Source organism: Pelmatolapia mariae, linkage group LG20 (genome assembly GCF_036321145.2).
Source record: "Pelmatolapia mariae isolate MD_Pm_ZW linkage group LG20, Pm_UMD_F_2, whole genome shotgun sequence".
NCBI lineage: Eukaryota > Metazoa > Chordata > Actinopteri > Cichliformes > Cichlidae > Pelmatolapia > Pelmatolapia mariae.
The window spans coordinates 27,457,053-27,471,405 of record NC_086244.1 but is presented as its reverse complement, the minus strand read 5'-3'; the positions used below and the strand labels follow the sequence as shown (position 1 = coordinate 27,471,405).

General features: G+C 41.0%; 1 protein-coding gene across 1 annotated transcript; it reads right to left on the bottom strand.

Annotated features, from left to right (window-relative positions):
* Nucleotides 1-2,719: 2,719 nt before the first annotated feature.
* LOC134618391 (differentially expressed in FDCP 6 homolog) lies at nucleotides 2,720-12,747 on the bottom strand. Its single transcript, XM_063463763.1, has 11 exons — nucleotides 12,541-12,747; nucleotides 10,722-10,862; nucleotides 10,422-10,607; nucleotides 9,372-9,599; nucleotides 9,133-9,279; nucleotides 5,908-6,016; nucleotides 5,522-5,820; nucleotides 5,270-5,436; nucleotides 4,763-4,961; nucleotides 3,856-3,946; nucleotides 2,720-3,508 (listed from the first exon to the last, which is right to left on the bottom strand). Exons 1-11 carry the CDS (start codon nucleotides 12,634-12,636, stop codon nucleotides 3,315-3,317), a joined length of 1,857 nt encoding a protein of 618 aa, XP_063319833.1. The 5' UTR covers nucleotides 12,637-12,747; the 3' UTR covers nucleotides 2,720-3,314.
* Between the last annotated feature and the right edge of the window lie 1,606 nt (nucleotides 12,748-14,353).

Sequence of the window (14,353 nt, the reverse complement as noted above, 5' to 3'; positions counted from 1 at the left end):
CGCACACACACACACACACACACAGAGCGCACAACCGACTGGATGCAACTATTGCAAACAGTTTTCTGTCTGAAGAGTCAAGGTCTCGGTTAAATACTGAGTTGTTTTTGACATGGACACATATTCAGCTTTGACTGACATTGACCGTATCTGCCTTAATGGAGACACACAAAGAGCACGTGGCTGAAATCCATGTGGGAAAATGTGTGATTTATAAATGCAGAGACTGAGCTGGGCTGCACGCTTTTGAATCTGAATGAAATGGGCTATTGTAACTTTCCACTACCAATCAAAGAGCCTTTGAGGAAAACAACATGCATTACAACTAGTTTATACATATATAATCAGCTTTACGTGAAACCGTACGTGACCATGTATCGAAGAAGAGGTTTTATTATTCTTTGGTTTATATTTCTAAATTCATTTCTGTTCAAATAAACCTATTAAGGCAACATCTAATATTAAGAACGACATAATATAGAAGGAGGGAGGGTAGCAGCTTATTTCTCCTCTCAGCTGACACTGCATAAAAATGTAACTCTCACAAGAAAAATAGGTCCTCTCATCAGCTGTTTCGGAAGCTTGTTTCTGCCACAGATTTATTTTATTTTTGTCAGTTTGTGGGGTTATGAATTCAAAATGTCGAGTTTGGGGTTACTATCTGAAAAATTTGAGTGAGGAATCACAAAGTTTCTAACTAATAACACCAAATTTTGCCCAAAAAAGCAAAAACAAAAAACAAAGCAGTCTTTTATCGCAGAAACAAGCTTCCGTTTAGCACTGTATGCCAAATGAGAGAAACAGTTGAGATTTTGCTCTGCTGCACCAGAAACTGCAGTGAAGAGAGATTTTATATAGATGATATTTCTAAATTAACTGTTGTTTAAATAAACAACTATCAGGCAAATCTAATATTAGGAAAATATTAGAAAAAACCTGAAAAAAAACTTTAACTAAAAGTTACGAATAGATTTGCACATCATTGAGTGAAATAAGTATTTGATCGTCTACAATCCAGCCAGAATTCTGGCTCCCACAGATTGGCTGTTTGCACATGTGGCACACAGATTACAACCAATCAAATACAGACACTCTTGACCTCAACTCCTTATCTGTATAAAGTAAACCTGTCCACAAAATCAGTTTCTTCTTCTCCATCTTCTCCACCAACATGAGCAAAACTACAGAGCTGTGAGAGGCCTTCAGGGACAAGACTGTATACGTGTGCAAGGCTGGAATGAGCTACAAGACCAGACCATCAGCATGAGGCTTGGTGAGAAGGTGAAAAGTGTCGGAGTGATTATTCACAAATTGAAAAAAACATAAAATAGTCATCAATTGTTCTCAGTGTGGACCTCCATGCAACTTTTTGGCAACATTTTACTTTAACTTCCTACATTTTTAAACCATTATCGGTACTTTCTACTTGTTACTTTTGGTTTAAGGCATTTGAAGAGAGTTATTATTTCGTCAGCGTGGGAACATCAAACTGAGTCTAAACAGTAACACATGAAAGGCAATCCTGTTCGTGTAATAATCACCAGGGTATGTGGCACACAAAGAAATGAAACAAGCAAAATTGTGTGCCAAAGTCAGAGGTTAAAGTGGGCTGGTATTTTTAGTTATTTATTTTTTGGCACAACACGACTGAGGCTGTCCATAAGTTGCGGTTGTGGTACTTCCGGCCCTGCAAAAAAGTAGCCAACATAAAAGGAGGAATTTTTTTTTTTAAGTGGCAGGTAATTTCAAATGCAATGTTTCTATCCAATTAACAAACAACAGCAAACACGCAAGCTCAGTGGTGTTTGATAAACTGGAAGATTAAACAGTGTACTGTCAGTAGAGGATGGAAATCAGCCAGGACAACTCATGAGACATCAGCTAAATTCAGGTGTGTAAATCCACAAAGCGCAGTAAACCTCAGAGCAGCTGCAGCAGCACAGGTAAGCAGATCACAGCCTGTACATTTTTTCTCTGCTCGTGTTCTTCTTAACTGATTCAAGCCGAGCCTTTATTAGAAATAAAATTTTAACAGAAATAAAGCTGGTTTTCCTATCTACTAATATTATTTAATTATTACATTAATATAGCACAGGGTTCAGTAAGATTTGCACAGTAGTAGGTTGAAGAAATGTTCTTCAAAGAGCTGCTTTTTACTCTCTTACTTTGAGAATATTTCAGAGCCAGTACTTTTCCACTTTTACTTGAGTAAAGAAGTGGAAACAGTACTTCAACTTTTACTGGAGTATGTTTCAAAACTACTATCTGTGCTTCTACTTGTTGCCACCTCTGCTTAAAACTCTGCATTAATAAACTGGCACATACAGCAGTTGGCCTGCAGTTTGCATTACTTGTCAGGGGATGTCTCTGTTTGCTCATGTGAGCCAGCCGAAGGTTTTGTCCCCGGAAGGCGTCAGATTAGTCGGAGATGACACATTTAAGGCCTCAGAAGTGAAGCAGACTCCAACTCAAACCGAAGCGGATGTGCAGTGTGCAACTTCAGCAGTGTCTGCGACTCTTACTTCCACACCGTGTGGTCTTTTGCATTTCTGTCACGTCTGCGTCACTACAACTCGTTTCGCAAACTCTTCTTTAGCTTTTCCACTGTGTGACACACCAGTTTAAGATTTGAAACAAAAAGTTGCCTTACAGTTTGTTTGAATTGCACAATGCACTAAGTTTAACACAGTAAAGATGCATGTACGGCTTCAAACTTCACTCTCTTTATTTACAGTAATGTTAAATGACATTAAAAACAGGAAGTTCATGACAGTTTTTTTTTCTTTCACGCCTCTTCTTTCTCTTTCCTGTTTATCAGGAGTGAAATTGTGGTAAACTTTAATACTGAACCAAGTTTCTAGATCAAAAAAACCTAAGCCACCTCCCACAACCTCGAAAATTGTACCAATAGAAATGAAACATTGGTATCCGTCTAAGTTACAGAGCTGCACAAAAATGAGCTTCCTGTGTGCGTGTAGGCTTTTCTCTTTGAACACCAGAGCTAACCTTATACTTTCAGGATCTTTCTTGCCGCTCATTTTCTTTCCGCTGAGGTATCAGTTACGTTCACGTCAGGCCTCACACAGGCGGTAGAAAAGGATTATTTGAGAAGGGGAGATATTGGAAAACGCACTCTCGTTAAAATGTTTTTAAACTGTTGCTGTCTGTGATACGAGGTCAGTAATATTTCAGCATTTAGTAGACGTGGTAGTACGGTAAATTCAGCTATATCCCCGCCGCTTTCATATTGTTCACAAACATGACAACCATCTCCTGCCCTTCCTGTGACGAGGCAGCCTCTATGACTCATCATTTTAGGGGATATCCATGTCGCCATTAGATGCATTAGAGTGACGTTTGTCTAAATCACATCCAGCTCTGTTGTCAACATTTTCTTTGCTCTCCTCCCGATCCCCCGATCCCGAACTCCTTCTGAGACGCAGCCCGGGGTCTCGCTGCGTCGGGATCTGGAAGCTCGAGAAGGAGCTTCCCAGCGATGGTCTCTTCTCTGAAAATGAAAACAACAAAGCGGACAATTGAAATCAGACTTAGGCTGAAACAAAAACCAAAAATAAAAACAGAATTCACAGTTAAAAAAAAAGTATAGTATCAAATTTAAGGAAGTATATTTGCAGAAGTTCAAAATGAAATATAAGAACCACCTATTTTGACCTAAACTTCACAGCCCCTGAGCTAAGCAAATGGTCACATCAGTCTTGGCTGTAACACAACAGGGCTAGAAATGGTTAACACTTCTCTGCTGGTATAATGCAGCGAGAAAAAGTTGAAAAAGTTGAAATCTGGTCTTCAAACGGTGCATGTCTGTCATGTCTCTGAGCAGGCAAGGACACATACCGCCTGGTCCGATCGGCCGCATCAGTCTGTTCATCTGGACATTCCAGTGTTTGACGTTGGTGCTCGCCTGCCGAAGTTTCCTCTGGGCGGCCTGCCGGAGAAGAAGAGCTTAGCGGTTACTAATAAACAAGTGAACTGACAAATGCTTCACAAAAACCTCGGTCTGTTGAAAAGTACCCAGAAGAGCCACTAAGACGTGAACTCGCTTCCTTTTTGCTCTTTGTTTGTGACCTGATAAAATAAACAAAGTGCTGTTGGCATTTTAACCACCTACAACTGGTCAATTTATTAAAAAGTTCAACTTTGCATCTCAATAATGTTAAGGTTCACTACTGCCACTCTCAAGGCCAGATTTTGTCAAATAAAATCAAATATAATGAAAGTAATAAAAAGACAGAGTAGCCACCACTCCACAAGAGAAAAAAAATGGTGTCCTGTTTGAATCCTGTTCATAACTGATGTGCTTTTGAGGGACTGATCATGATGGCAGTCTGTTTAGTCTCGTTAAAGTCTCTGCCATCTGGCATCCTGTCTTATCATTATGAAGTTCAAAGTTATACTTGCAGCACTTCCTGGTTATCTAAGTTTATCTGATGACTAGGAACTGTAATGGGTGGGTGGTTGGTTTTTTTTGTTTGTTTTTTGCAGCTCATGAGATGCTTTCTTGTGTTGTTTTAAGCGCCTATTTTGAACTTAACTTCTGTTTATTGGTTTGGTGTCAGATTGTCAGTGACTCTCGCTGATCTCATCAACACATTCTGTGGTGATTTATTTAAAAAACAACAAGCAGCAGAAGCTCACTTCTTTTTTCCATGTTCAGGCGGTCTGCAGTTGTGGCCTGAGGGGCATTAGCTTTGATAACATGCTGTAACTGAGTTACACGGTCAGTGTCAGGGTTTCTACCTACCACAACGTCCTGGTCAACTCTGTGCCGGTTGGCTCGAACCTCCTCCAGCTGTCTCTGTGCCTCCTCCAGGGCCCGGGATTTGGCCTCCATTTCCTGCTTCAGCTCCTGCTTCTCCCTCTGTGTCTTCGCGATGTACTCCTCCTGTTCCTCCTGCAGGTTCATCAGGGCCTTCATTTTCTCCTCCTCCTCAGCCAACAACCTGAGCATGATGTAGAATGCAAAGAAGTTAGACTTTGAATAGATAATTTGTAATAAATGCAGGGGGCTCATCAGCGAGGTACTTTGGACCTGGGATGGGATAAATCGAGAGTGCAATGACAATAGACTAGGTGACTGCAGCGTTAAACAACTTCCTCTTTGCAGCTCAACTTCCTCAGGAACATAACGCAATGTGAGCTAATTCAGCAACTGAGTTTATTAAATGCTGCTTGTACACAACACAACCTCCACCACCCTGCGCTAAGCTTTTTGCACTGTACACCTGGCTAGCTGCTTAAACAACTTTACCCTGCTTGAGCATAGCGGAAGGCCTCCTCATCAAGCCTGGCTTTAATCTCTTGCTGCAGTGCCTCCTCCAAACGTTTCTGCATCTCCTCCAACTCCTGGATCCTCTTCCTCTGCCTCTCTGCTTCCTCCTCTTTCAAAGCCATCTCTGCCTGCATACTGACTCGGGCCTTGTGACACACAGAAAGAAGCAAGTTAAAGTCAATCTGCATCTTTATGCTTTTAAAATCTTTCATTCTTTGTTTCCATGCTCACCTCCTCAGCCTCACGGAGCTGAATTTCCAGGGCACGCTGAAGCTGTTCGTGTTGCTGGCGCCTCCTCTGCTCATCCTGCTCCAGGAGGGCCTGAGCCTGCTTCTGCGCCTCCTTCAGGAGCTCCAGCTCCGCCAGCTTGCGCTCCCGTTCCTCCTGCAAGGCCCGCAGCCTCTGCAGCTCCTCCTCCTTAGCCTGTCGCCTTTTTTCCCGAAGCTCACGCTGTTCACGTCGCTTAAGCTTCAGATCTTTGTGGAGGGATTTCTTCCCCTCCACATGCAGCCTGATTGCCGTTTGAATAGCTGCAAAGAAGACACTGATGTTTAAAATCTAAATAAATAAAGCTTTTAAAAACTGATCTGAATTGATGAATGAGAGTCTCTTTTAACCTGTAGTCCACTCCTGTCGCTGTTTGGTGTCTGACGCACTCATTTCATACGTCTTGGAGAGGGTTTTAAGACAAAACATGCATCTCTTCCCATCTCGATCTGGCAGCACCTGTTCAAAAAAGGGACACCCAGTTTATCCCTTAATACTGAGTAGTTAACTGCGAATGGTTTTGCAGTTTTTGAGTCTATTTTGTAAAAATAAAGGAGAAAAACATCAATTACAGGAAAAGGACATTTTTCTAACAACTCTGAAAGCTCAAAAAACATCTGCTTCCTATAATATAACACAATTTCAGCAACTTCCTTTGAAGTATCACATGGCGGGTGAAGTGATGAACTTATGACTCAACTAGTTATTCATGAAAGAATTTATATTGCCAGGATTTTTGCAATATTGTGGTCTACACTTATTCCAAGTCACCATTGTAATGATCATAATCTGAGCTGTACTTTAAATGTATTTTATGAACACAATGAGTCATCAGTCACGGTCCAGGCTGGAAACAGTATGCAAAAATATATGCTCGTGATTTTTCAAAAGAATCCTCTTGCAATAAGATGTTCCAGTTAAAGAGATGAGACAAGAGGAGGCATATGAAGGTGTGACCCATGCTTCGATCACAGTAAATTCCTCAGGGATTTATAAGAAGCATAAAGAGAAGCAAGAAAATGTTACAAAAGCTTTGCTAGAGGCCTCAATATTTAATCAGTCCACAATAAAATACAAGGCAGGGATATCAAGAGTGTTGCTAGTTCCCTGGGGTCTGGCATGCTGCGGTGACAACAAGAGAACAAACCTGAGTATTTAAAGAGGTGAGAAGAACAGCTAACAGCAAAGCACCTGCACAACTCTCATTTCCTTAGTTAATGTGTCCAATGCAGCATTAACACAAAACAGAAGTAGTGTTAACCCTCTGAGGTCTACATCATCTACACAGGTGATAACCTTAACCGTACCATAACCTTAAATATTAGAGAAGGCCAAAATGGACTTAGTGGAAAAAATGAGCGTAGTTTACCATGTGTGTCATTTACAATTGTTACTTTTGTCTTTCTTAACTGTCAAGTAAAGCGGTTGTTTCCAACACTGAATTTATGAAACTCAAAATTTTACCTTTTTTTTTCCATTACTGAAAGAAGAAAAAATAAATAAATTTCAAGGCTATTAAATCAATATTTTGAGATAATCACCCCCAAATCTGACTTATAGTTAATTAAACATACAAATATAGGAGTCTAAATTACAGTTTTAATGAGACCCAGTTACAGGGAGGCCACAGGCCAGAGTACTCCTAATGTCGATCCAGAGCCCCGATAAAAGGGGACACCTGTATCAGGTAGGCCATCAAGTTTTTGCCCATTCAAACATGTGGTTCATCAAGAAGAAGAAGAGAAATAGTTAAAGGACACTATAAAGCAAACAAGTGCTAAAACAAATTAAGTCATTGTAATGAGACGCTGTGTCATCATTACATTTTGGCTTTTCTGTACCTGGTGCTTCATTCATGCTTAATAAAGTGTTTCATGCTTTATTGTGTTATTCTGTGAAATAAACCCTCATTAGTCTTCATATGAGGAAATACCTTTTGTTTACAGCTGACTCTTACTGTGTACTCAAGTCCAGCTAATCATAAAAAAAAAATCTTAAAGACGAGCTCATGTTTCTTGAGGACCACCTGTGTATTCTGTAATAAATCTGGGGTGACGCTGTGTGGACTGCCGAGACAAACGTGAACTTTCATGCAATGCGGGGGGGAAAAGGGCACTGCACACCCACACTGAAACCTCCTCCTAAATGCAAAGCACGGTAGGTGGAGTATCGCTCATCATCGTCATAGTTTGGGGCTGCTCGGCATGCGTACTTCGCCATGATCAATGACTTGCACACGTGGAAGTCCAGAAACCGAATGCGACCAGTCAACAAATGGTCTGTGGCATGAGCTGAAGAGGGCTGATCAATCAAGACATCCCAGAAATGTTGCAATATTTCACGAACAGCCACAGGAAGCATGTGATGGATGTTGTGACTGCTAAGGGGGGGGATCTACAAGTTACTACATTCAGGAATTCACTTACCCTTTCCCAGCCTGCTCTGCGATTAATTACTCAGAACTGATACAAGAATAGATCTCATTGCGCTTTTAGTCATCTTTGACTGTAACTGGGATGAAATTCAGACCACATTTTATGAGCAATCAATGCAGAGAACCTAATAACGCCAAATGGTTTACAATTTCCTACTTGCAAGTGTATTACTCAGTAATATAACTGAGACTGTGTCCACACGAAATGTGACCAAGACACCTTAAATAGCAACCGCTGCGCTCTTACTTCTGCTTCACTTTCAGCTAGGAGTGAGGCTAGCACACTAATCGCCTCAGTTCCCTTGAGCTCTGCGAGATTTGTGAGGAAATCTTGTTTTTAATATGACCCATGGCAAGCTTCAGTTTTCAGTCTTACCTTGTTTCATTATGACACCCAAAATATGAAGCAGTGCCAACACAAGTCAAAGCACTGAAGTAGAAAGATTTTGGATTTTGCAGTTATTTGCTTCCTTTTATGAAAGGTTCTTTAGTCATTTGAGAGAGGCTCGGTGTCTTTTGGGATTTCTCCGAAGCTCTCACCTTTGCTCATCCCGCATCTTAAAAGAAAATCATGAGCCGCCGAGTAAAAGAGACCAGTGGGATTATTCAGCAACATTTCACATTTACATTTCTTTTCTTTATAGTTTATTAATGTCGACATGACTTGTGCTGATTTAACTGTGAGTTATTACTCTAAGGTATTAGGGTGGTCTCATTTTCTCTCAGACTCCCAAAAACATTCTTTGCTCTTGTAAACATGAAGCGATAATTGTGACTTAAAAGAAACTGAAATAAATAAACTTGAAGGTATAAGCTGAATGTATACAAGTCATTACATTTAATTTGACCAGGTTCCAGGGTCTTGCTGAATTTTGTGCTTGCTCCCCGTTTTTCGTCTTGTTTAACTTTTGGAGGGACAGGATTTCACATTTTCTAGTAAATTACAAGTTAAATCAAAGATGAGGGGCGTGATAAAAAATAAAACTACAAAAAAAACCTTAGTGTAGCACCTTGGGGAAGTCCCCAAGAGAACCACTGCCTGAATGTCATTTAAACTCCTGCTTGAGTATTTCTGCTGTGGAGATTTTGTTATTAAGAGTTTCTCTAGCTGTCACAGATGATTATCTCTCCAGCTGTTTACCTCCACGCAGCAGTTCTCATCCAGGGCTATATTGCCTTGGCAGTCCTTGCGGTCCTCTCCAGTGTAGTAGGACAGGTTGCTCGGCTTTAAGGTGAACCACCGTTCCTTCCAGTTTCTCCTCAGCTGGCCTTTTTTCCATAGATAACCCTGAACGCAGCCAAACCGACACACAGATCACTGAAATAAATCTCAACTGAGAGGAACAAAAACAGCATTCTGGAGCCACATCAGTTTCCTACCTCTTTGAGGACGTCACCAACTATTTCCCTGTACACTTCCTCTATAGCCATGCTGATGATGCTCGCATCAATTCCTCTGGTTACCTTCCCGGAGTTCATCATCTCTAGAAACATCCAAACAGTAATTCCACTCTGCTGCACTGAGTCTTGAGAGAAAAAGTCCTCTAACTCGACACAGTTGAACTCAATACTCATAGCCATACATATTTTCTTGAGGAGGTACTCCACCTGCATGGAAAGAGACAGTATTAATAACTCATCTGGACTGTCCCTGCATGCTGTGCTGCACTCAAGCAAGCTATATATTACACCAATCACCTTTGTGTGCAGTTTTAAGGAGTATTTAAAACTGAATTTACCATTTTTAGTGACCATCACCTGCTTATTAAGGACTAATTCACAGTAATGCTTTAATATCACTTTGTTACAACACTTTTATTTGTAGCTTTGAATCCTTCTGCTTAAAACACAACCACAAAAATTGTATCTAACAGTGTAGCTGAAAGCAGCTTTTGCTATTTCCCAATAAGGTTTTCTCTAGTAACAGTATAACCTCACAGTAGCCCTGGCTGCACCACAGAGTGCTTTGCACAGTGGCTGGTGTGTGAAACATGCTCCAAAATACAACTGGATAATGCTCTCTTAAGCCGAGGGCGACAGAAACGACCCTGCCCTTAAAAATTTGGGGCTTTCTCTTGGCAGCGGCTGTGAAGAATACACGACAGGAAACCAAAATGAGACTTTGCAAGTGAGAAACAAGCCCACACTGCTGCATGACATGAGCACCATGTTCCATGGTGGCAAGAAACAAAGTTTCAGCCGGTGTACTCGGTGTTTGTAAAAGATCCAACAGCATTTTTAGGTCAAAGATTACTGAGTGCAATCTCAGACTCAACAACAGAGCGCGGAAATGTTGAGTATCTTAGGGTCTAAGTTTGGAAACGGGTTTCTTTTGCCACACACATTTGTGATTTTTTCCACTTTCGGTTACATTTTCAATACAATAAACAATGCATCGTACTAGTAATAAGAGTTAAGAGTTAAACCCACCTCGTCGGGAACCATAACCAAAGGGTACTTGTCCTCAGAGAGAAAATTAAAAAGGCACCAGAGACGAAAAGCATCTTTGTCTGGTAAAATGGTGCTGCTGCTTCGGTCTGGCTGGTAGTTTTTCTTCGCAGTAAGAGTCCAGCAGAGCTCGTCTACGTTTTCCTTAATAAAAGAACCTTCCACAACCTACAACAACACAAGACCAGGGGTTTAAAAAAAGCTGTCTGAATTATGAAACACATGGGGCTTGCAATACGCTGAAATAAACTGAGCACACTTGTTTGGGGTTTTTTTAATCACCTTATCCAGGATGTATTTATTGAGGTAAGGCATATAACCCTGACTGGAAACTGGGCCATCATCGTCATCCCTGAAGTGCTCCTCCAAAGCCACGGGGTCATGTGGGATACACAAGACTGTGCACAGGTTGTGAGACAATACCTGAAGGATCACAATATGAGGATATTTAAAAAAGAAAAACACTAAAGCAGAAAGTCATTTTAGTTCTCGTTGTCCAACACAGGACTGTATAAACTGTTTTATTTGTTGTCCTGTGAGACTGCTAACCGCATCCGCCTACAAATTAATAATTAAGCGTCTAAAAAAAGAGATTACACGTCATGAGTTAGGAAGAATGAAACTTTCTGTAGAATATAAAAGCTAAGTGACATGAAGTATAAATATATTTATATAGCTGGCTGCTGAATCAGAGAATGAAGGCCAGGGAAGTGTTTAAGGAACTGAACTTTTAAATTTCTGCTGCATCGTTTTTTCTAAAAAGAAAAATGTGTTTGCTCAAACATGGAATAAAAAAGAGTCACCAGAGTCAGCAAAAAGCTTTAATTTTCGAGGAAAGCTGCCTGGCAAACCATTCAGACGCACTGGTTTAAGGGTGGAACGACATCAGTAAAGCAATATAACTGTTTTAAAGTTTAAAAAGATGAAAATCGAGCTCAGGAAAACATCTCTAAGTTATATTAAAAACTTCAAGTGTTACACTTTACTCTTTGTGAGCAGTGGCATCACTGACAGCATGTGAAAAACAGTTAGATTAAAAAAGCGCTTTTTCCTTCTTGTTCTGTTTCTTCAGCTGAAAGCATGCAACATCTTGAGGTATCGTGCATTTTATCAGACAGCTAGGTTCTCTGTGTGTTGAGCCATAACCACATCCTGTCTCCAGTCTCCAACGCTACAACATCTGTCAGTTTTGAGGCCAAAGCATGCAAAGTGTTTGCCTGCGAGTGCCTCTGAGCAGCACGGTGCCTCAGAGAAAGCTGAAGGCACGAGGCGAGGGGGGATAAGCCCAGTCATGAGGCTGACTCGCTGAGAGCCAGGAGCGCCGGGCGGCACATTCGCAGGAGCATGGAGGTGGCTGGAAATGGAGTCTGAGCCACAGCGAGACCGAGTGACATAACAATGAGATCAACGCAACATACAGTAGCCTCGTTTAGGCTCTGTGGAAAGAGACAACGGTCACCAACATGTGTCCACTTTATCCCTGCTCTCCCTGTGACAATGTCCTTTTTGACGTGTTCGGCCTCATGTTGTGAACCTACTCTATTCAACAGGCTGCTCTCTGGCCCGGTGCTGTGCCAGAGGGTCCCTTTGCACTACAAGCTGGTACATGGAGGCCCAGTGTGAGCACAGCTTGGAGATGAGGGCTCCCATTCATGTACAGACTGAGAGCAAACTGTTACTCTCGTGCTCGCGCCGGACAGAGGTGCATATTGTGCCCTCTTTCAGCAGCTGAAAGCATTTTATTCAAAATAGGGGGAACAAATTTGTTCCTTGTTGGGCAGTACACGGCTGAAAAAAACTGAGCTTTACACAGGAAATGTTAATGATGATGATGTTTTCTGATAAGTAATATCAGACGTTGCACACCATTATTTCCTGACACATAAACACATAGTAAAAGTAGTAAACCGTGAGATTTAATTTGCTCCGTTGCTAAAATTGCTTTCACCTGCTTCACACCCAGCCCGCATGATGTAAAATGCAACGAGGTAGGAAACGAGGTAGGAAACGAGGGTAAACGGTAAGAGATGAGTAAGTTCTCAGGCAGAAAAAAAAAAAGTTTCTCTACTTCCATCTTCCAGGTAGACGATCCCTCACTCACCTTCAGCTGAGACTTGGACACTTTCCCGCTCTTCTCCAGATCCAGGGCTGTGAAACCATACCAGATGGATTTAAGCAGCTCAGACCGCAAGTCCATGTCTGCTGCAGCGTTATTTTCTGGTTTCCTCCTCTACGTCTCTTCTTCTTCCCTCTACTGTTGACACGGGTGACAGGCAGACACCCACGCTGTGCTGCTGCTTTCAGGCAGGCATGGGGCTTTACTGTTCTGCTGGCAGCGGCACCTGCTGGATTACAGTGGTCAGTAATGAAGAGGGAGGGTCTCGCTGTTTACCGCAGCTTCAGATCTTGCCCTGCAGTGGCAGAAGCGTTTTAATCCTTAGAAAAGTTTAAAAGAAAAAACTCCATTATGCATTGCCTAGAAATCTACAAGTCTCTTGCTAGGTTTAGTAGTGTACTTATGCACCTGTGCAAAAAGTGTTGTTATTACAGTTTTATATTTTTAATGTTCTAAAGTTATACCACTGATTTACTGAAAATCTCCATCCCCTTCCTGTGCACCTTGGACAGGGAATAATTTGCCATTCATTATAAAGGTTTATTATTTAAGTTAGTAATTAGATGGGCTCCTGGCAGTGCTGCTTTTACTTTCATTTCTCTGTGAAGTAATCTTTCAGTTTGTTTTCAAGGTCCTCCTTATTTGGGTGATACCTGCACTGATGTGTGAACATAAATAAGGCATAAAGAGCCAATTAAGTGACAGTGAATGGTAACTGGCCTTGCATGTATATAGCACCTTTCTGTATAGTTGAGCACTCAAAATGCTTTTTACTACAAGTCTCATTCACCCAATCACACACGTTGTTACAGCACTTGTATCAATGTCCAAAGGCTTTCTAACATTCACATGCGCTCACACTGGGATTACACTGGTGGAAACTCGGGGTACCTTCCCCCAAGCGTACTTTGCCACATGGATTGATCCACTGACCTTCCAACTGGTAGAGGACCCACTTTGTTTCCTGAGTCAAGGCCACAGAGCATCTGCAAAACAAGCCCAAATCTTCAGCCCTCCACTGGTGATGTTACCCACTGTTCTAGAAATCTTCTGGTTTGTTCAGATATAATTCTGCAAATCGAAGCTGTGCTCCCATGTTCTTTTGAGAGGGAAGAGGCTTTTCCCTGGCAGCCCTACCAAACAAGCCATACTTGTTCAGTCTTTTTCTAATCGTACTGTCATGAACTTTAACCTTTAACATCCTGACTTAGGCCTCCAGAGTCTGAAATGTAGCTCTTAGGTTTTTTTGCAGTTTCTCTGAGCACTGCAGATCTAACCTAAGGGTGAATTTTCAGGGATGATTAAAAGATTTTTGGGCAGCACAAACTGTTTCTCTAAGATCACTGCATTAGCTTTACGTTAAGTTAGCTTGTCTCCCTGCTACTTTAGCAGCTGTCTGTTAAATGTAGACTTCTTGTTAGCTAAGTTTAACTTATATTGTTTATATTTGCATATAAAATACTAACAAATGCAGAATGGCTTGGTAGCTTGACTTTATCTTAGTGCTGTCCAATGAATTTAAGAACCTCTGACATCAATATTCAAATATGTAAATTAAAAACAACAACAAAACAAAACAATTACGTCAGTAACTGACGTAATCCCATTGATTTAAACAATGTATATATTAAAATATCTGAAAATAAAATCAAAATAACAAAAAATCTAAAATTATTTTAATATTCCTCATAATTTGTCACTAAATCAAACTCCACTTACTTTAGCTCTGGAAGTCTATATCCTTGAAATGGCTCCGCTTTATGTAGATTACATTATTATTATTATTATTATTATTATT